This window comes from Chiloscyllium plagiosum, unplaced genomic scaffold (genome assembly GCF_037043375.1).
Source record: "Chiloscyllium plagiosum isolate Xiang-an unplaced genomic scaffold, Cpla_swu_hap1 HiC_scaffold_21, whole genome shotgun sequence".
In the NCBI taxonomy this organism is placed as follows: domain Eukaryota; kingdom Metazoa; phylum Chordata; class Chondrichthyes; order Orectolobiformes; family Hemiscylliidae; genus Chiloscyllium; species Chiloscyllium plagiosum.
In genome coordinates, this window is record NW_028270159.1 from 87,948,142 (window position 1) to 87,971,983 (window position 23,842).

General features: G+C 44.8%; 1 protein-coding gene across 1 annotated transcript in view; it reads left to right on the forward strand.

Moving 5' to 3' along the window:
- The first annotated feature begins 6,729 nt into the window (after positions 1 to 6,729).
- The window catches only part of LOC148146479 (putative G protein-coupled receptor 139), a 68,259-nt gene continuing 51,146 nt past the window's right edge, over positions 6,730 to 23,842 (forward strand). Inside the window, exon 1 of the mRNA XM_087998642.1 lies at positions 6,730 to 7,042. Within this exon, the coding sequence (XP_087854768.1) occupies positions 6,730 to 7,042 (313 nt within the window). The remainder of the gene's footprint in view (positions 7,043 to 23,842) is intronic.

Below are 23,842 nucleotides of genomic sequence, written 5' to 3' on the forward strand. Positions count from 1 at the left end.
CCATAATCAGCATTATCCAGAAAATTCTATCGCCTTGTGGTGGTATTGAAAAGGCGAGAGAGAGAGGGAGAGGTAGAGAGGGAACTTGCTGCATGCGGTAGTGAGAGTAGTGGACCATGAGCCTTTAGGGTGTAGGTTTGGTGTAGGGTTTCACTTGTCTCACCATATTGTATTCAGCCTAAGACAGCTTCTAAACAATTTTCTCGTTATACAATACTATTTATAGCTGAGCTGTAGGTTTGGTATCCAGACGTTTCATTACCTGGCTCGGTACATCATCAGTGGCGACCTCCAAGTGAAGCGAAGCTGTTGTCTCCTGCTTTCTATTTATATATTTGTCCTGCATGGGGTTCCGCGGTTTGTGGTGATGTCATTTCCTGTTAGTTTTCTGAGTGGTTGATAGATAGTATCGAGATCTATGTGTTTGTTTATGGCGTTGTAGTTGGAGTGCCAGGCCTCCAGGAATTCTCTGGCATGTCTTTGCTTAGCGTGTCCCAGGATAGATGTGTTGTCCCAGTTGAATTGGTGTTTTTTTTCATCCGTGTGTAGATCTACGAGGGAGTGAGGGTCGTGTCTTTTTGTGGCTAGCTGGTGTTCGTGTAACTTGGTGGCTAGCTTTCTTCTTGTTTCTCCTACGTAATCCTTGCATGGAATTTTATAGATGACGTTGGTTTTGTCCATGGGTTGTACTGGGTCTTTTAAGTTTGTTAGTTTTTGTTTGAGAGTGTTGGTGGGTTTGTCTGCTTTGTTCGGGGGTAGATGCTATAACAGATGTACAGTGAGTGTGAGGGAGCAGAGGGAATACTGTGACCCTTATCCAGACAGAGCGGGGAAGGTTATTGAGTCTTGCCCTGTATTGCTGGGCATTTCTTCAGACCACAGATACCGCACTGAGCTGGATTGTGAGCTCAGACCATGCTCGGTGGGTCTGGTGGTGAGGTCTCATCTGGGAAGAGAATGGTCCCCCTCTGTACTAGCCCATCCACCAGGACCTCTGTGCCCCGTTAACAAACTGTGGTGTAATTGCCCATTATCTGCTATGCTCAGGGTAAACTGTGCAGGGCAGCTCCGAAGTGAGATAGCTCAACTGTGTGCACATTGGCCTTTTAAAGATGTCCCGACTGCCAGGGATCACAGAATATCCACGGGCATTCGAGCGATGTTGAGTACCTCCAGTCATGATGGGTGGGAGAATCGGGCTGGCATTGAATGAGCGGGACACCATGGGGTGTGGTGGGTAATTAATGAGGTGTGTTCGATAAGTTAGCACCAGGAATCTAGCTCGGACTCGTGCAGCTAATCCCTCTATCACACTCAATGAAAATGACATTGAGACAAATTACTGTTCAATTCAGCCCAGTGAGTCAAAGACTCTTCTGACCCCACTACCAGTTGCAAAGCTGCAGAACAAAACGTCCTGAGAAGTGATGGATGTGGGTAAAGTTACAACGTTAAAAAGACAGTTGATGAAGTACAAGTATAAGAGAAGATTTGGGAAAATATGGTCCAAGCGCATGCAGGTGGGACTGGTTTAGTTTGAGATTATCATCAGCATGGACTGTATGAGCCGATAGGTCTGTTTCCAAACACCCAGTGTAACTCTATGACACCATGTGTGTTTGTATGTCCAAGCATGTATCTGCATATTTATGTCCACGCTTGCCTATTTGTGTGTGTTTATATGTATCTCTGTGTGCCCCCTGTGTGTATCTATCTCTCTGTGCATGTGATGTGTCTGCTTCTGTGTGTGTGTGTGTGTGTGTATCTGTGTGTGTGTGTGTGAGTGTGTGTGTGTATACCTGCGTGTGTCGATGATGCTGTGAGCTGCTGCCCTCCCTCTGTCCCTCGTAAACAGAATCTCTGATGTTTTTCACCCTCCACTCCCACCTGTACAGTGGTGTGGGGAGGCCAGCAGAGACTGACAACAACAGAAAGCTCAGCAAGCCTGGCAGCATCTGTGGACAGAAATTAAAGTTAACGTTTCAGGTCGTAACACTTCCTCATAACTCATGTCAGGGGGATATTACATCACTTTAAGCACCATAGAGACTGCCAGACTGTCCCCACACGGATACACACAGATACACGCAAACACTAATACAGAGACAGCGAGACACTCACTAATACACGGAAATTAATACAGACGTAGAGTGTCAGTCAGTATTTCTCTTGCTCCATATTTTTCCTGTCAATATTTCACTTACACTGTCTGGTGAGTGTCAGTATTTAATTCTGTCCTCAGGAAGTGTGTTAGTATTGCACTTGCTCACAATAGTGAGTGAGTCGGTATTTCAGTGTGGCATGTGACTGTTGGACAATTTCAATGTTTGCAGATACCAAACCTGAAAGAATTATAAAGTTTTAGATGGATAGTGTGGAATTCCAACGGGACAGTGACGCGTTGGTGTAGGTTTCAGGTTTATGGAAGATGAGGATCAATGTGGAGCAGTGTGAGGTGATACACTTCGGTAGTAAGAACATTGAAGTACAATATGAAACAGGCTGTGCGGTTATAAAAGGGGTGCAGGAACAGAAGGCCCTGGGTGCATATGAGCACAGATTATTGAAAATGTCAGGATAAGTGGGTACAGCAGTACCTCTCGCAGAAAAGTTTCAGTATCTGCGCTGTTTACAGGAGGAGGTGGAGGAAGGAGCCTTCGTGCTCCCTTCCTGGGACATGGTTGTGACAATGTGTTGTGAGCCCACCCTCCTGCCCACCGAGACCATGGGGATTCCATTCCTACCAACTCGGCACAAAAGGGAGATGGCATCAGGGCCATGCTTCTAAGTTGTGCCGGGGGGAAATGGAACGGCCAGTGGGCTTAAAGTGAGAATTGCCCTTCACTGAACATTGCTCCTTCCTCGGTCGGTGGGATGTGGATGTTTCAGAATCTCCACAAGAGGCGTCGTAGTCCTCTCCGGCTCGTAGCAGTGTCCTCCCCACAAGGCGGGGAGAGGGGGGTGTGAGGGAACGGATATCGGCACTCCACCACCCGAATTAGCCCTTTCCGTCCTATGCCAGGCTTTTTCTCCTGGAATGAGAGGAAGGGCGGGAGGGAGTGAGGGTAGGAATGGGTGGCCCTGCTGTTAGTGCTGGTGCAGGTGGGGAGGGTGGACATGGTGATGTGTCCGGAGGGAGTCAGTCCACAGTGATGTGTCCATGCAATGCTGTTAGTGTAAGGAGTGTAGTGGAGGGAGAGAGAGAGAAAGAGCGAGAGAGGCGGGGGGGGGGGGGGGGGGGGGAGTAATAGCGGGGAGCACAGAAGGCGATGCAGTGAGAGTGGTGGAGCATGAGCAGTGTTCGGGAGTTGGTGCTATAACACATATTCAGTGAGTGTGTGGGAGCAGAGAGAATACGGTGAGCCTTATCTTGACAGAGTGGGGAAGGTCATTGATGCTTGGCCTGTATTACTGGACATTTCTTCAGACCGCAGATACTGCACTGTGCCGGGTGGTGAGCACAGACAACGCTCGGTGGGTCTGGTGGTGTGGTCCCCTCTGGGAAGAGAAAGGTCCTCCTCTGTACTAGCCCATCCACCAGGACCACCTTGCATTTGTCGACAAACCGTCGTATATTTGCCCCTCATCTGCTATTGTTGGAGTAAACTGTACCGGACAGCTCTGAACTGAGAAAGCTGAACCGTGAGCCCATTGGCCTTTTAAACATGGCCCCACTGCCTGGGATCACGTATTATTCAGGGTAATCCGAGCAATCGTGAGTACCTCCAGCCATAATGGGTGGGGGAAACAGGCTGGCATTGAATGAGAGGGATACCATGGGGTGGGTGGGTAGTTAATGAAGTGAGTTCAATAAGACAGCACCAGGAATCTAACACGACCCCGTGCAGACAATCCCCTCTGTCACACTCAATGAAAATGTCAAAGAGACAAGCTATTGTTAGATTCAGCCCAATGAATCGAAGTCTGTGCTGACCCTTCTCCAAGTTACAAAGCTGCAGAACAAATGCTCATCTAATACTCTCCATCATCTAACCTCACACCAATATCCCGTTCACCCATCATTCCTGGAAACACTGGCTTATGTTGCAGGATACTGTTGAAAGGTTTACATCTAAACATTCTGGAACCTGGGAACACATCCATCCATGGCATAGACTCGCAATTTGCCCCTCTCTGTCTGTACCCCAAACTCCTCCCATTTATTGGTATTTAAACTGATTCCCAGGCGATCGCTCTCTGGCAGTCATGTTCACACCCACAGCACTCCTTATCATGGCACAGTGTAGATATGGAGCTGCAAATGGATGGGAGCTGCACATTGTGTCACTCCCAGCATGGGCTGCAAGTTTCCCCACGCTGCCCAGGGATCTAAAACAGTGTTACTGAGCAATGTACTGGAGTGGTGGACACGGTTCCACACTCTGGTCACATGTCTTATCTGTGTTTATAGATCAATGCACTGCTGTGATCTGCATAAATTTCGACTCAGGGTAGATTGTGGCTTTTATTGTACAGTACATCAGCCCGGTCTGCACGGTGCTCCATGCTGAAAACATTTCTGATCTGGGTTTATAGATCAATGCACTGCTGTGGTCTGCCCAGTGTTCCACGCTGAAACGTTTGCAGGGTTGTATTAAGCAGTACACGATCCTGGTCTGCACAGTGCTTCAAGTTGAACAGATATCTCCTCCGGATTTATGGTGTCAGGGCTGGATCTTTGAGGTGGATTGAGAATGTGATATAACTAATCATTTCAGTCGATATGACAATGCGTTTATTTATGTTCTCATTCTTGTAATTGGACCCTCCAAATTCTGAATCCTCCGTCTACTTGCATATTTCAGCAATCTGTCCCATGAGTAATTGTTCAGTTATACTGTGAATAACTGTCCTGTCTCTTTCTCTGATCTTTGGAGCATCGTGATTCAACGCTGTAAACCTCAGTGAGGTCATTCCTCAAACTCAACGCTCCAAGGAATATAACCCCAACCTATTCATACTCTCTGTGTAGGTCAACATCAGCAACATACTTGTAAATTTTTACTGCACCCTTTTAACTTTCACAACATCTTTTCTATAGCAGGGAGAATAGAATTCAAGGCAGTATTACGGAAGTGGCTGAACCTAGTGGCAGAAATGAGTACTGCAGAAGCTGGAGATTAGAGTGTGGTCTGGAAAAGCACAGCATGTCAGGCAGCATCCGATGAGCAGGAAAGTCAATGTTTTTGGCAAAAGTCCGATTCCTGTTGAAGGGCTTTTGCTCAAAACATCGATTTTCCTGCTCCTCAGATGCTGTCTGATCTAGCCTGCTTTCCCAGCACCACACTCTGATCCCAGTGTATATCTCAGATGGCTTCCATCTTCAAAAAACGTAATTTCCCCTCCCACATGGTCGACGATGCCCTGCAGCGCATCTTATCCACTTGCCACGCCTCTGCCTTCGAATCCCACCCCTCTAAACGCAACAGGAAAGTAGCATTCCTGTTCCCCACCTTCCAACACACCAAACCTCCAGAAACAATATATTTTCCTCCCCCATTTGCGTCACCTACAAACAGACCCCACCACCAGAGATATATTTCCCTCCCACCCCTTTCTGCATTCAAGAAAGACTGTTCCCTCCGTGACTACCTCATCAGGTCAACACCCCCCACCAAAGTACTATCCCCTCGCAGCTCCTTCCCCTGCCACCGCAGGAATTGCAAAACCTGCGTCCTCACCTTCCCCCTCACCTCCGCCCAAGGCCCCAAATTATCCTTCCACATCCATCGACATTTTACCTGCACTTGCAGGCACACCACCTACTGTATCCATCGCTCCTGATGTTGTCTCCTCCACATTGGGGAGACAGGATGTTAACTTGCGGCATACTTCAGAGAACATCGCCAGGACACTCGCACCAACCAACCCCACTGTCTCATGGCCGAACATTTCAGCACACCCTCTTACTACGCCAAGGTCCTGGGCCTCCTCCACCACCACCCCCTAACCACCTGATGCCTGGAGAAGAAAGCCTCATCTTCCACCTTGGGACATTGTAACCACACGGGATCAATGTGGATTTCACTAGTTTCCTCATTTTCCTTTCCCACAGGTTAACCTTCCAACTCAACATAGCCCCCATGACCTGTCCTACCTGCCCATCTTCCTTCCAACCTTTCTGCTCCACCTCCCTCTCCCACATATCACCTCCACCCCCAACTTCATCTCCCTGTCACCTTCTCAGCTACCTTCCCCCATTCCCATCCCCATCCCATTTATCTCTCAGCACCTTTGGGAGACAAGCCTCATTCCTGATGAAGGGCTGAGACATGAAATGTGGATTCTTCTGCTCTTCGATGCTCCCTGAAGGGCTGCGCTTTTCCAGCACCACATTCCGGACTCTGATCTCCAGCATCTGCAATCCTCACTTTCTCCCTTGAGTTAGTGTATCCAGAAATTTCCCCGAAAGACGTTTTATGCAGCTGGTCTGTTATTTCATCTCTGTCTCCTTTTATAAACAGAGTGGGACATATACAGCCTTGCACAGCTCTGAAAATTCTCCAGATACAAGGAAATTGTATAAAGAAAGATTGAAAGATTTATAGTCTTTCCGGCAGTAACCCTCATCCATTCCATCCAGACTGAGTAAATATTCCCTTTTAATATGATATAAAATGTGATGTAAGGAAGGGGTTAACTGAACGTGTTCATTCAGTGACTGTGGTTAATGTCAGTCTCCATGGATTTTAATTATTCCAGTGGAAGGTTTCCATCTTTTACTAATAAATGGGCTCCGTCAATGTGTTATTCCACAAGATGAACGGGAGCATCACCGACAGCACAACAAGGATCAATTGCTCCAGACAGAGGGGGAAGAGAGATCAGAATCTGAGAACTTTGGACTGGAATTATCCAGCAATGCATCAGAATCTGAGAACATTAGACTGGACTGTTCCAACAATGGACAGGGGTTTATCCAATTCTGTTTTGCATCTTTCTACATATTATGATTATTTTTCGTTATCATGGCGGATCTATTATGCTCTTCGCATTATTCAATATATTTATTATCCTCTCCTGTCTATCGTTGGTGTCCCTGGTAAGTCTCACTGTCCCGATTTTTTTTCTATAAACCAGTTATGACTGCATTTCTGTTCTTTCATATAGTCCACACTTCTTGCCACCAATAGTGTTCCTGTTGATATATTGAATCCAGTTCAATTCCTGTCTCCCTCCTTGCTTCTGACAGTGTTACCTATGGGTCTCTATGTTGACCTACTCTGCGGATGTGAACCATTGTCGCTCTGCCTTGTTATTTAAATATTGGGAGCTTGGAGGTCATTGTCATCTATTATGTTTACAAACTCCATTTCCTTACTGGGATGCCATCCCATCCCTGGCCAATATATTTTATTTTCATTCATTTGTGGGACTTGCGTGTTGCTGGCTGGCCAGTATTGATAGCCCAACTCTACTTGCCCTTGAGAAGGCGAGAGTGAGCTGCCTTCTTGAATCGCTGCAGTCCAGTTGCTGTTGGTTGACCCACAATGCCAATAGGGAGGGAATTCCAGGATGTTGAGCCAATGACTGTGAAGGAACAGCAATATATTTCCAAATCAGAGTGGTGATTGGCTTGGGTGGGGGTGGGGAATTTGGAGTGGGGGGTCGGGGGGGGGGGCGCGATGGGAGGTGAAACATGCAGGTGTTGTTTGAAACAGTCGCATCACAAGTTCGGTGATCCCTTTGGCCATGAGCTGATTCCTGACACCATGCCCTGACCATTATTAACTTTAACTACTCACTGCTCCAGAATATACTTCACTGGCTTAACCCATCTGCTGTTTGAACCTTGAGCTGTGAAATACAGACTTAATGATGACAACAATCTGCTGCTGACACTCTCGCTTTGAAACCTGCAAAAACAAATCTGATTCGAATTCATCCAAAAATCCCATCTGTCTGACATTCCTGTGCACGCTGATCTGCATCACCATGGTGTCTGGCAATGCCTTTATTTTAATATTCTTAAGCACTTTAACTCATCTGTCCATGAAACCTCCCTCAATCTCTCTGTGTTTATTATCTAAATCCCGGCCAGTTGTTAATATTTAACCTGGTTTCCTTCAAGTGCAAATACTTTTAAGCAGTGATTTTCATATTCAACCTCCCCAAATGCACGCCCGACCCACCACCACCACCACACACACACACACACACACACACATACACACACACACACACACACACACACACCTGATCCAATGGAGGTAGAAACCTTCCCCTGCTGTGTATATTTGATACGTGTACCGTTCCCATATGATAGTTAAGGTTAGCAATACTCCTCGTGCTGGGCAGATAATCCAGTTTACTGAGCAATACACTAGCATAGTCTATACAGCTCCCCATGTTGATCTGTCATCTTGTCCCAGCTTATGCGGCTTGAAGTGTTCTGTGAAGCCGATTCAGAATTCAATGAAACAAAGTATTTCAGCTGATCTGAAAATACCTTTATTTAATGTTCTCATTCTTGTAATTTTGCTCTCTAAGGATTCAATCCTACAGTTAGTCCCACTACGCGGTATTTTTCTATATATTTTCACAGCACCTTCTCAGTTAATTAACTGTCTGTTTCTGTCTTTAATGTGAACCTCTCTGTCCCTCTGTATCTTTCCTTGGCCTTGGTTTTTGACTCCCTAGTGTATTGGGTGCTGGCATTGTGAAGCTCAGAAACAGTAAAATGGTGTGTGTCAGGCTTCTGTCCACTTCCCAGTGTGTCCTATGTGGTGCTCCATGGACGGGGGGGGATGGTGTGTGTCGGGCTGTTGTTCACTTCCCGGTGTGATCCATGTGGTGTCCATGTTCAGGGGAGTGTGTGTCGGGCTGTTGTTCAATTCCCAGTGTGTCCCAAATGGTGCTCCATGTTTGGGAGTGGGTGGGTGTGTTGGGCTGTTGTTCCCTTCCCGGTGTGTGACATATACTGCTCCATATTGGATAGGGGTTTCAGCAGCTTTGACTCACATCTTTTAAACTTCATCTGTGCCTGGCCACTGAACGTCCGACTTCTGTGTTTATCCCTTTGAACTGATCGTGTGGTCAGTAACACGAGGAAGCCCCTTGAGTATTATTGTAAATGACCAGGCACCTAACATCTCTGACATTGCTGTCACTTTAAATAAAGGTTATTTGCTCCTTTTCTTGTAAGAGAGATCTTAAAGGCCGAACTACCTACTGCAAACTGTTGAAGTAAATAACTTAGGAGGCTTTTTTTATATCCATATAAATAGTGATAACAATGGTCAGTTCGCACAGACCAGGCTTTCCAGTTTATCTGAGCTGTAACAATCACCAGGTGCCTGGGGTGGGAGAAGGGTTGGATGCTTCAGTAAATAATCCCGAGCTGCTATTCTCTCTGATGCTGTTTCCTCTTGGATTGGAGACCTACATGCCTGGCTGACTGGCCTTGGGTGTGTCTTTTTGCTAAGGGACACGTTTATGGGATGATAGTACATTGGAACTGTTCATTAGTGGAAAGTACTGTGTCTAATATTCTGTTAAGATTTCCAGTAGTTAAGTTATTCTACGTACCTCTTCTTTTTGCATATATTTTTATTAGAGTGTTTAACTAAATTGTGTTATGCTTTAAGTCGAGTGGTTTGACCAGCTGCATCACATCTGGAACATTCATTTCACATCCACCTTTACTATAAGACAAAATTGGCTTCCAGGCTGCTATCTTAAAGCATTTTAAGGCAATCTGGTCTGGTCCATTGCAAAGAGGGGACTCTTGTCCGTTTCGAAATCGATAATTCCAAATTGGATTCAGGTTCAGAATCCCTACAGTGTGGAATCAGGCCATTTGTCCCAACAAGTCCACACCAATCCACCGAAGAATAACCCACCAAGACCCATTCCCCTACCCTATTGTTCTATACTTACCATGACTAATGCACCTAACCTACACGTCCCTAAAGAGTGTACACAATTTAACATGGCCAATTCACCTAAACTGCACATTTTTGGGTTGTGGGAGGAAATCTGAGCCCCCAAAGGAAACCCACGTTGGGAGGGGGAGAATGTGCACAGGGAGATTGATGGGTTCAAGGCGGCGTTTGGGAGTTATTGGTGCCTTTTGTTCCGGGTGTTGAATTCGGTTGGTTTGAACAGTGCTTTGTGAAGTAATGGTTCTTTCTGTTTCTAAGAGTTCTCTGGGTGTGGAAGAAGTGAATTTGGAGATTTTTAGAAAGGTGAGAAAGGCAAGGTTTTTAGAATTGGCTGACAAACTGTAGTTGGGTTTGTGTTTGTCTGTGAGAAAAGGGAAGATAATTATAGCTATAGCTTGGCATTTCGATTTTGGTGGAAACACCATTAGAATCTTTGGAAAAGTCTGGAATTCAATTGCAGAAGAGGCAGATTGAACACAAAATGAATTGAAACAGTTTAAAATACTATTAAAGGTAGAATTAAAAGAAAATACAGGGAGGTGGGCAGAGGGGTGGGGTGGCCTTGTTAGTTAAGAACAAAATTAAATCTATGGCACTAAACGACATAGTGTCGGATGATGTGGAGTCTGTGTGGGTGGAATTGAGGAACCACAAAGGCAAAAAAAAAACATAATGGGATTTATGTAGAGACTTCCTAAAAGTGGCCAGGACCAGTGGCGCAACATGTAACGAGAAATAGGAAAGGCATGTCAGAAAGGCAAGGTCACGGTGATCATGGGGGACTTCAATATGCAGGTGGACTCGGTAAATAATGTCGCCAGTGGATCCAAAGAAAGGAAATCATGGAATGCTTACAGGACGGCCTTTTGGAGCAGTTTGTCATGGAGCCCACACGGGAGCAGGCTCTTCTGGACCTAGTCCTATGTAATGAACTAGACTTTTTAAAAGATCTTAAAGTAAGGGAACACTTAGGAAGCAGCGATCATAATATGGTAGAGTTCAGTCTGCAGTTTGAAAGAGAGAAGGCAAAATCGGATGTAATGGTGTTACAGTTAAATAAAGGTAATTACGAGGGCATGAGACAGGAACTGACGAAAATCGACTGGAAGTAGAGCCTAGCGGGGAAGACAGTAGAGCAAAAATGACAGGGGTTTGTAGGTATAATTGAGGACACTGTACAGAGCTTCATCCCCAAGAAAAGAAAGATTATCCAGGGAGGGATTAGACAGCCATGGCTGACAAAGGAAGTCAGGAGATGTATTAAAGAAAAAGAGACATCGTATAAAGTGGACAAGAGCACTGGGAAATCAGAGATTGGGAACGTTACAAAAACAACAGAGGATAACAAAGAGGGAAATAAGGAAGGAGAGGAACAAATATGAAAGTAGGCTAGCCAGTAATATTAGAAATGATAGTAAAAGTTTCTTTCAATACATAAGAAACAAACGACAGATAAAAGTAGACATTGGGCCACTTCAAACTGATGCTGGAAGGCTTGTGATGGGAGATAAGGAAATAGCTGGAGAACTTAATAAATACTTTGCGTCAGGCTTCACAGTGCAAGACATGAGTAATATCCCAAAAATTAAAGGGAGTCAGGGGGCTGAGTTGAGTATGGTTGCCATTACAAAAGAGATAGTGCTAGAAAAGCTAAAATGTCTTAAAATTGACAAATCCCCTGGCCCCGATGGGCTACATCCTAGAGTTCTGAGGGAGGTGGCTGAGGAAATAGTGGAGGCATTGGTTGAGATCTTTCAAAAGTGACTGGAGTCAAGGAAAGTCCCGGATGATTGGAAGATCGCTGTTTTAACCCCCTTGTTCAAGAATCAAGACAAAAGATGGAAAACTATAGGCCAATTAGCCTAAGCTTGGTTGTTGGTAAAATTCTAGAATCCATCGCTAAGGATGAGGTTTCCAAATTCTTGCAGGAGCAGGTCGGATTACAAGTCAACATGAATTTAGGCAGGGGAGGTCGTGCCTGGCAAACCTGTTGGAATTCTTTGAAGTGGTGACAAGTAGGTTAGACCAGGGAAACCCAGTGAATGTGGTCTATCTAGACTTCCAAAAGGCCTTTGATAAGTGCCACACGGGAGGCTGCTGATTAAGTTGAGGGCCATGGTGTTCGAGGTGAGCTATTGGTATGGATTGAGGATTGGCTGTCTGACAGAAGGCAGAGAGTTGGAATAAAAGGTTCTTTTTCGGAATGGCAGCCGGTGACAAGCGGTGTCCTGCAGGGTTCAGTGTTGGGGCCGCAGCTGTTCACGTTATATATTAATGATCTGGATGAAGGGACTGGGGGCATTCTAGCGAAGTCTGCCGATTATACGAAATGAGGTGAACGGGGAGGTCGTACTGAGGAAGTGGGGAGACTGCAGAAGGATCTAGACAATTTGGGGGAGTGGTCCAGGAAATGGCTGATGAAATTCAACGTGAGCAAATGCGAGGTCTTGCACTTTGGAAAAAAGAATACAAGTGTGGACTACTTTCTAAATGGTGAAAAATTTCATAAAGCCAAAGTACAAAGAGATCTGGGAGTGCTAGTCGAGGATTCTCTAAAGGTAAACATGCAGGTTGAATCCGTGATTAAGAACGCGAATGCAATGTTGTCATTTATCCAAGAGCGGTGGAATATAAAGCGGCGATGTGCTACTGAGCCTTTATAAAGCTCTGGTTAGGCCCCATTTGGAGTACTGTGTCCAGTTTTGGGCCCCACACCTCAGGAGGGACATACTGGCACTGGAGGGTGTCCAGCGGAGATTCACATGGATGATTTCTGGAATGGCAGGCATTACATACGAGGAACGGCTGAGGATCCTGGGATTGTATTCATAGGAGTTTAGAAGGTTAAGGGGAGATCTAATAGAAACTTACAAGATAATAAATGGCTTGGAAAGGGTGGACGCCAAGAAATTGTTTCCGTTAGACGAGGAGACTAGGACCAGTGGGCACAGCCTTAGAATTCCAGGGCGTCAATTCAGAACAGAAATGTGGAGACATTTCTTCAGCCAGAGAGTGGTGGGCCTGTGGAATTCATTGCCGCGGAGTGCAGTGGAGTCCGGGACGCTAAATGGCTTCAAGGCAGAGATTGATAAATTCTTGGTGTCACAAGGAATTAAGGGCTACGGGGAGAATGCTGGTAAGTAGAGTTGAAATACCCATCAGCCATGATTAAATGGCGGAGTGGGCTCGATGGGCCGAATGGCCTTACTTCCACTCCTAGATCTTATGGTCTTATGGTCTAAAAAGAGAGGAAGACGAAAGACAGAAAAAAGATGAAAAGCAGAAAGACAGAGAGTTTCAACTTCAAAAGTTAGCAATTAGAGAGGAAAGTCGACTTCGCAGGGTGGAGATGAAGGCAGAGGGTAGGCGGCGTGAGGTGAAGAGTGAGGATGAGCTTATGTCCGAAACGTCGATTCTCCTGTTCCTTGGATGCTGCATTACCTGCTGCGCCTTTCCAGCAACACATTTTCAACTCTATAGTAGCCAAAGGTCTGATAGGGATCTGTTTAAATACCTCCAGGCATTGTCTAAATTTGATAAGAAGGATGCAGACGCCTTTTTAATTTCATTTGAGAAAGTGGCTAAACGGATGCCGTGGCCACTGACCATGTGGATTTAGTTGATCCAAACAAAGCGGGTCGGGAAAGAAGTAAGGTATTTGCATCCCTATCGGAGGGTGTATCTGGTCAGTATGAGGGGGTGAAAGAAACGTCCCTGGTTAAAGGTACATGCGATTTGAAAGAATCAAACAAAGTAATTTTGAAAGGTGGATAAGGGGATTAAAAACAAAGCAATCTATGACACTCTTCGAGAGATTCTTACCTGGGAGGAGTTCAAAAATTCAGTTTCTGCAGTCGTGAGAACTCGTGTGGAAGAGCAAAGAGTTAAATTGGCAAGCCTCGAAGCTGAAATGGCTAATGATTAGCAGTTGGTCCATAAATTAAAGTTCGGCTTCTGTGAGGGATGGAGAAGAATGTGCGAGATCTTGAAATATATACCTGTGAGAATAAGGTTTATTGGCATAGGCCAGGAGTAGCAGGTAAAGAGGTTTCAGCATTAAGCGGTACAGAAGCATGTAAATCTTCTAAGCTGAGACATGAGGAGACATGTCATTGAGAAGGACTATTGGAGAGATGAGATTTGCTCCATTATGTAATGTGTGGTTGCAGTGTCCGATTAAACTAACAACAGAAAAATACACAATTGGGCCTTGAGCTTGGTGTTGGCGTTACAACATTTCAGCATTTAACATGTAAATAAAGTGCCCGAGACAAATCTACATGCGATCATAATCGTAAATGTTTTTGGAGAAATTTAGGGAGAGAACTTCTGAGTTTTTAAAATTGAGGTTATTATTGTTGCCATTCAATTTGGAATTTATACAGGTGACAGGATGAGAAACCTTACTTGCTGCCAAGTTGTCGAGACTTGAATGAAGAAGAACAGAGGCGTTCTGTGGCCGGAGTAAACTGAATGAGATAAAATGGAGTTGCGAATGTTTGCATGCTTAGTGTCAATACAATATATATATGTATTGTAGTCGACTAAAACAGTAAGAATAATGAGTTTAAAATGAAATCACCTTTGCACATTGATTGTTATTTGTTTTCAAAGGGGGAGTTGTGACTTTTATGGTCCGGTACTAACCAGGCAGGACTGGTGACTTATCCATCAATGTCACCATTCAGAGTCGGAGGATATATATGGTGGATGAGGTTAATACAATGTTTTCTCCCTCAGCAGGGAGCTGCCGAGTGTATCCTTGTTTTCCCAGTAATTTTCTCAATGATGTACATGACTCTGCGAGTTCCCATTTCATTGAGGAGATGGAGGGGAACTGAAGGACATCTCACTCCATTAATGTAACAGTGCGCCCATGCACAGTATATCATGTTGGTGAATATCCACTGTCCTCGCAACATCCACAGCCTCTTCATTCAGACGCAGTCAGACCATTCCTTCATCGTCATTCTCCATGTAGAAAGAAGTGAATGCATCTTAAAGGCTGTCCCCTTGCTACACGTTTCAAAACACTGTCCCTACTGCCAACCAACAACATCAAAATATGTTCTGAGAGCAACCGGGCCACTGGGAATGTTACAGAGCAGACCATCAGGGAGATGGAGCAAAACCTCCCATGTCTGAACGGGTCTGAGTGAACTCCCCAGTACACAGTGTTACTAAGCCCTTTAATCTCTCTCGATTTCGGAAACATACTCCCTTCCATTCTTCCTGCAAATGTAATGACAGGTTATATCATATTATATTCCACCTGCCTCTCTTGATCATTTAATGTCTTACTTATCACAGAGTCATCACCAAACTTAGTAGTCGTACATCTGTTCCATCCACCTGATCATTGATATAGATTGTAAATAGTTGAGGTCCCCGCACTGGTCATTGTGTGACTCCACTGATGACGTTCTGTCAAACTGATTTAGACTGATTTATCCGGAGTGCGTGCTTCCTGTTTGATAACCAGTCCTCCCTCAATCCTGTGTAACACATTCGAAGGGCTGAATAAGAACAAGGAACATCAGTCAGTAATTCAGCTGCTCGAACCTGATCCACCACTGAATGGCTGATGTTATCGTGGCCTCTGTTCCACTTTCCTGCCATCCCTCCATCCTGAAATTCTGTTCTGCTGTCGTCGATTGCTGCACATGAAAAAATATCCACTCCACATCTACACTGTCAATTACTTTTAGGATTTTACAGATCTCAATGAGATCTCCTTTCATTATTTTTGACCTGAACTGCTGTTCATAACACAAATCCCTCATAGTTTATATCCTTATCCAATTCACTTTCAATAGGATCAGTTGGACTGAATTGCCTCCTATTATCCCAGCATAACAATCTCCAGTCACTGTGTGGCCTCTTCCCGTTCCTGAGTAACAGACGTGAGAGGGCTGAATGCATTGATCCTGTTGCTGTGTAATAGGATACTGCTACTTTATGGCCTAATCTGGGTCCATGGTCATAGGTTCGAGGGGCTGATTGGCCTCCTCCGATAATTGTATATCAGGCCTGAGGGGCTGTTCAGCCTCGTCCTATTCTGGTGTAACAGTGTTGAAGTTCTGAATATCCTTCTGTTGTTCCTGTGTAATGTAATTGGCTTCTGTGGCTGACTCCTTCTGGACATCTATGTTGAAATAAGATCATCTTTCATTCTGGTAAAGTCCAGAATGTATTGGATCAACCTGACCATCCTTTCCTTATAAGGTAACAGCTTCATTATATGAATCAGTTGAGGGAACCGTTTATGAACTGCTTCCAATGTAACAATATCCTTTCTTCAGTGAGGAGATTAAATCTGTACACACTACTCCAGATGTGAGCTCACTAAGATTCTGTACAGAAGCAGCAACGCTTCACCAGCCTGTTGTAAGGTTCCCATCCAGATTAGAGCAGTCTCAGCTGTCGCAGGGATACGCAGGGCAAAATTGAGGACTGCAGATGCTGGAAACCAGAGTTTAGATCAGAGTGGTGCTGGAAAAGCGCAGCAGTTCAGGCAGCATCAGAGGAGCAGAAAAATCAATGTTTTGGGCAAAAGCCTTTCATCATGAATTGATGATGACGGGCTTTTGCCCGAAACGTCGATTTTCCTGGTCCTCGGATGCCGCCTGACCTACTGTGCTTTTCCAGCACCACTCTGATCAAAACGCAAGGAATAAACAGCATTGTTGAAACATCATTGCCCGTCTCTACTCTATCAGCATAATGGGAGATCTAGAGAAAAACTCACAATAAAGCTTGCGAAGAGCATAAGTGATGTGGTGAGATGATTTCTACCATTAATCTCCCCAGAACCCACTTCACTGAGATTTCATTGAATCATATGAAGTGGAGCTCAGAAACAGCAAGGAAGAGCAAACATTGATTGGAGTTATATAACAAAGTGAGAGCTGCAATACATATGTTGGGCATGTCATAAAACAGAAATGGGATATACACATATCTGTGTACTGCAGTAATAATGTACTGTTTAAATTATATCTAAGCTGTGCTAACCCAACAGAATACTAATGCTCCGAAAAATGGATTTCATGAGCACGTGTGAGATGGATTGTATTAACATTATTTCGAGCACCGAGCTCGAGATCAGGTTATTTAGGAATTCGTGTTGGATGATTAGAAGAGCTAATTGAAAACTTTGCTGTAAAGTATCTTTTGCGAACAGTGACCACAACTTTTCATTTGAGATTCGATTCCCACAGTATGGAAACAAGCCCTTCGAGCCAGAAAGTCCACATCAACTCTCCAAAGAGTTACCCACCCAGATCGGTTCTCTCTGATTAATGCACCTACCACTATGGGCAGTTTAGAATGGTCAATTCACCTGGCCTGCACATCTTTAGACTGTGGGAGAAAACTGGAGCACCCAGAGGAAACCCACGCAGACGTGGAGAGAATGTGAAAACTCCACACAGACAGTCGCCGGTGGCTGGAATCAAACAGTGGTCCCTGTTGTTGTGAGGGTGGCAGTGTTAGTCAATGAGCCACGGTGCTGCCTCTATTAGTTTTCCTTTATGCTGTTTGACTACATGACAGTTTTTGTTTTATTTGAAGTAACGGTTATGAATCTGAGTCATGCAAGCCATGAAGGTGTGAGGAGAAAGTGGGGACTGCAGATGTTGGAGATCAGAGACGAAGAATGTGGTGCTGGAGAAGCACAGCCGGTCAGCCAGCATGTTCGCAACATGAGAATCGACATTTTGGGTAGAAGCCCTTCATTAGGAATGAGGCTTGAGGGCCAAGGGGGCTGAGAGATAAATGGGTGCGGGGTGTGGCGGGGGGACATAGCCAGGAATGTGATATGTAGATGGAGGAGGGGTTGAAAGTGATAGGTGATGAATGGAGACAGAACACCTCATCTACTGCATCATTTAACCCGATGTGGTCTCCTCAACATCGGCGAGATAGGACATCAATTTGTGGATCGTTTCTGGTACAGTCGCACAGACCAACTTCACCACCAACTCCCTCTACCACTCCACCAAGGACATGCAGGTCTTGGGCCTCCTCCAACGCCAAACCCTGACCACCTGACGCATTTAGGAAGTACACCTCATCGTCTGCCATGGGACCCTCCAACCATAGAGGATCAATGTGGATTTCACCAGCTTTCCCATTTCCTCTCCTCCCACCTTATCCCAGTCCAATCTTCCAACTCAGCACCGCCCTCTTGAATGTTCCTGTATGTCCATATTCCTTTCCAACTATCCACTCGACCCTCCTCTCCGACCTATCACTTTCACAATCCCTTCCTCCCCACCCTACCATTTACGTATTAGATCAAATGAAGCAGCTTAGAAAAATGCCAAGTATTGTCGTAAGTCAGTGGATTCAGAGTAATGTCGGACCCAGCAAAGGAGGGGAAAGAAACGGAGAAAAAAAATCAAAATGATAAAAAGCACGCCAACAAAAAAAATGTAAAAACTGCTAAAAGACCTTCTATCAATGTATGAAACAACAACAAAAATAAGGTCAAATGTGGAACAGTGAGTGTGCGGACAGGATAATTTATTGTACGTTACAGTGAAAATACACAGTTTGTTTGTGCCTGTCTTCATGGAAGAATATCCAGAAATTCTCCCAGAAATACCAAGTGAACATGGGACTTGTGTAAATAAAGTCTAAGTGATGAGGTAATATTTGAAAAGACAACTGGATTGAGTGTTGATAAATCTGACAGACCAGGTTTACTTCATACAAAAATTTCAGTGGAAGCAGCAATAGTCATATTGGTTGCATTACGTATTTTCACGTTTTTTTCAGACACATTCCCGAAAGGCAGCCAGCCAATCGAGATAAGGGACGGTTATAATATTATCCGCCAGCTTAAGTAGGGATGAAGATGGAGAGTGGCGAACTACAGATCAGTAACTTGTCATCCGCAGTCGGGTGTCTGTTGGACTCGATTACACAGAACATGAGACTAGATATATAGAAGGTAATGGAAAAACTGGGGAGTATGATAATGCATCGATAAAAGGAAAACCATAAGTGGCAAACATTCTTTTGGAATAGTTTGAAGATGATTCTTGTAGATATTATCAATGAGGAACCAATGGATAACGTATACTTGGATATTTAGGTGGATGTTTTTAAAAGAACTCACACACTAATATCATGAGAAAAGTTAAAGCAAAAAGTATTGTGCAGATGGGACAGTAAAAATTAGGTTTACATTCATGTGAATTTAATTGGAATATGAAAGATGTCGTGCACCCGTTGCAAAGCGTGTTGCTGAGACAAAACTGAGAGTATTGTGTTCTGTTGTGCAGTCTCCATCTAAGAAAGAATATACTGAGTACAGAGGATCCCCAAAAGGCATTCTCCAGATTAATTCCTAAAATGGCACGATTGTCTGATTGGGAAACACGGCCTGTGATCTCGAATTTCAAATAATGAGACGTGATCGTAGTGAATCTTATAAACTTAGAAACGTTGAGGGGACTGAATAAGTCAGGGATATGGAGAACTGCTACCAGGCGCGATTAGGGAGAATCCCATGATGTTCTATAAGGACAACAAGTAGAACAGAATAATCAGTGAACAGTTCGAGTCACTTAGAAACCTAGGGGGCAATCTGTGTGTGACGCTGGAGAACATTGACAGATTGTGACACGAGAGCTTCACATCTGTTTTACTTGGGAGAAGGAGGAGGCAGGTACAGAATTCGAGAACATGAATGGGGAAGCTCTTGAACAGTTTGATGTAAAATGCGAGCAGGAATTTGAGGCTTTGGCTGATCGAATATTGGGCTGATTGCCAGGTCTGACTGAGTTGTATCACAGGCTGTTGTGGGAGACAGGAAGTAAAGACCCTTCCTGAAAAATTTAATTAGAATCCGACCACAGTGGAGGTGCCAGAGGACTGGAGAACAGCTAACGCGATTCCACTTTACAGTAAGGATGGAAGAGATAGACCGGGAACTATAGACAAGCAAGTATTAGATCATTGTTAGGTAAACTACTGGAGCAAATAGAGAAGGAAAAAAAATGAACCTCAATCAGGATAGCAAGGCTTGATCAGGGATAATAATCATAATCTTATCAGAGGGAAGGCACACCGACGAAATGTGAATTAGTTTGAGGAGGTCGCTGAATGAGTTTTGCAGCAAGGCCTTTGACAAAGTTCCACATGGGAAAATGAAAAATAAAGTAAAATCTCATGGAATCAACGAGAACTTGAAAAGTTACAATGAAAGTTGTCTCAGTGGCAGGAGTCAGAGGGTGGTGGGAGAAAGTTGTTTGTTTGACTGGAGACCAGTGTCCTCTGATGTACCGCAGTGATCAGTGCTGTGTACCTTATTGTTTGTGGTGTTCATAAATGGTGCAGATGTGAATACAGGGGGGTGGGTGAAGGGGTTGGGGGTTGTGATAAGTAAGTTTGTGTTTGCCTGGTTGATTGGTAGTGAGGAGGAAGGTCTTATGTTACAGAAAGATACACATGGATTGGTCAGATGGGCAGATCATTGGCAGGTGGAACGTAAACCTAATAAATATGATGTGATACACTTTGGAAGAAGGAACCAGGCGGGGAGGACTCAATGAATGACAGCACACTAGGAAGCTCAGAGGGTGCTTCTCCACACATCCCTGAATGTGACTGGCCAAGGTAATAGGTTAGTTAAGAAGTGGACCTTGGGTGTAGCAATTATTTTTTGGGACGTAGATTATTACAGGTATACACGGCTTTGGAGAGGCCAATATGGAGAACTGTGTGTAATAGTGGGAGCCACATTACAGCAAGGACGTGATAGAACTGGAGGGTGTGCTGAGGAGATTCACCAGGACGTTCCCTGGGATGGAACATAGCAGCTATGGAGAGAGGCGGGATAGGCTCTGGTTGTTTAGTTTGGAGCAGAGGAGGCTGAGGGGGATGTGATTCAGAAGGACAGGATGATGAGGGGCATGGAGAGGGTGGATAGACAGCAGCTGTTCCTTTGAGACAGAATGTCAAGAACAAGGGAGCACACTTTCCAAGAGAAGGGTTTGAGGTTTCGTGGTGATTAAAATATAGTTATCTTTTACCCAGACGGTGTTGGGGGAGGAATTTAAGACCTGAGAGGAGAGGTATCACGGGTATCCTCACAGCCATTAAACAGTGCTTGGACGAGCAATTGGAAGTGTCAAAACATTCCAGGCTATGGACCTGGTGTGGGAAAGTGGGACTACAGTAGATCGTGCTGTATTTCTGACAAAGTGCAGCAAGTCAGGCAGCATCAAAGTAACAGGAGAATAGACGTTTCGGACATAAGCCCTTCTTCAGGAATTCCTGAAGAATCGACGTTTCGGGCATAAGTCCTTCTTCAGGAATTCCTGAAGAAGGGCCTATTCCCGAAACGTCGATTCTCCTGCTCGTTTGATGCTGCCTGACCTGCTGCGCTTTTCCAGCAACACATTTTTCAGCTCTGATCTTCAGTATCTGCAGTCCTCACATTCTCCCTGTATTTCTGACAGTATCGGATATAAACTCCTGTGAGTGTATGGCTATACAAGGTCAGTCATTGAGCAGACTCAGGCAGGAATTGATGAGTTTCTGAAGAGTATATTCACAAGGGATATAAGAGTGAACTGTAATAGCTAGTTAAATCATGTCAATGTGAGAAGTATGAGAATACAATTGCAGCTTCCTTACAATCTGAAACCAGAGAACAGGAATGAGGAACAGGGAAATGTCAGAACTATGAAACCACTACCTCAGTTCTGTCTTCAAAGAACTTTCTATCAATATTAGGAAAACGAAGTCTGGTGTGGGAAAATTATACAGTACATGGAACATAGAACATGGGAAGTAAATGGTTTTGGAGAAATTATTGGGAGTGAAAGTAATGGTCATAGACAACACTAATACGGATTTATGAAATGGGGATTATGTTTGAGAAGCAGACTGGGAGACAAATGAAACAGAAACAATGGATGTAACACATCGGCATTTCCAGAAAAAAATTGGTAAAGCTCCAAGCCCAGTTAACAAAATTAAATCTTATTGGATTGGGGCGAATATATGGTCATGATTCTAGAATGGGACAGCTGGCAGGAAACAGTGAATAGAAATAAACAGACTCGTCAAGCCATAGCCTAACATTGTCTGAAAGGTATGATTCTGTGAGTAAGACCATGTCACAGACACCCCATTAACTTCCCCAGATATCTTCTGTCTCACCAGCAGGATAGACACAGCAGAAGTGGCGGCACAGTGGGATAAAGTTGGAAGGGAACTGCTCTGGGAATCCTCAACAGTGACACCGTACCCCATGATGTCTCGTGGCGTTAGTTTACACATGGGAAAGGAAACCTCCTGCTGATTACCATGTACCAGCTTCTCCCAACTGATGAGTCAGTACTCCTCCATGCTGACCAACACTTGGAGGAAGGGCACAAAATGTTCTCTGGGTGGGGGATTTTAATGTCCACCACCAAGAGTAACTCAGCTGCAGCATTACTGATCGAGCTGGTCGGGTTCAAAAGGATATAACTGCTAGACTGGGTCTACGGCAAGTCGTGAAAGAACCTACAAGAGGAAAACACATACTTGACCACATCTTTACTAGTCTGCCAGTTGCAGAAGTATCTGTCCATGACAATACCGGTAAGAGTGACCACTGCATAGTCATTGTGGAGACAAAGTCCCACCTTCACATCGAGAATAACCTCAATCATTTTGGGTGGCACTATCACTGTGCTAAATGGGACATACTTCAAGTAGATCTAGCAGCTCAAGTCTGGACTTCCATAAGGTGCTGTGGGTCAACAATAGCAGCAGAAGTGTACTCCAGCGCAACCTCATGGCCTGGCATATCCCCCTCACAACAATTACGATCAAGCCAGAGGATCAACATTGGTTCAATGGAGTGTGCAGGAGGGCAGGAGCAGCACCAGGCATACCTGACAATGAGGTGTCAGCCTGGTAAAGCCACCAACCAGGACTACCTGTGTGCCAAACAGCATAAGCAGTAGGTGATAGACAGAGCTAAGTGATCCCACAAGCAACGGTTCAGATCTACGCTCTGCAGTCCTTCCACTTCTAGTTGAGAATAGTTATGGACAATTAAACAAGTCATTGGAGGAGGAGATTCCACAAGTATTCCCATCCTTAATGATGTAAGAGCCCAGCACTTCAGTGCAAAATATATGGCTGATGCATTTGCAACAATCTTCAGTCAGAAGTGCTGAGTGGATGATCCACCTGAGCCTCCTCCAGTGGTCCTCAGTAATTCAGTTACCAGTCATCAATCAATTTGATTCACTCCACGCAATATCCAGATTCAGTTGGAGACACTGGATACTCCAAAGGGTACATACCCTGACAACATTCTGGCAATAGTACTGAAAACTTGTTTTGCAGAACTTGTCACTGCCCTAACTAAGCCGTTCCAATACAGTTACGACAAAGACATTTCCCCGATTACGTGGAAAATTACCCAAGTATTTGTGGGCGGCACGGTGGCACAGTGGTTAGCACTGCTGCCTCACAGTGCCAGAGACCCGGGTTCAATTCCCGATTCAGGCGACTGACTGTGTGGAGTTTGCACGTTCTCCCCGTGTCTGCGTGGGTTTCCTCCGGGTGCTCCGGTTTCCTCCCACAATCCAAAAATGTGCGGGTCAGGTGAATTGGCCATGCTAAATTGCCCGTAGTGTTAGGTTAAAGGGGTAAATGTAGGGGTATGGGTGGGTTGCGCTTCGGCGGGTCGGTGTGGACTTGTTGGGCCGAAGGGCCTGTTTCCACACTGTAAGTAATCTAATCTAAAGTATCTCCTATACATAAAAAGCAGAACAAATCCAATCCGGCCAATTACCAACCCATCAGTAAAGTGATGGAAGGTGTTAGTGCTTTCAAGCAGCTACTGCTCAGCAATAATCTGGTCAATGACGCTCAGTGTGGGCTCCATCAGGGCCACTCAATTCCTGATCTCATTACCTTTGTTCAAACATGGACAAAAGAGC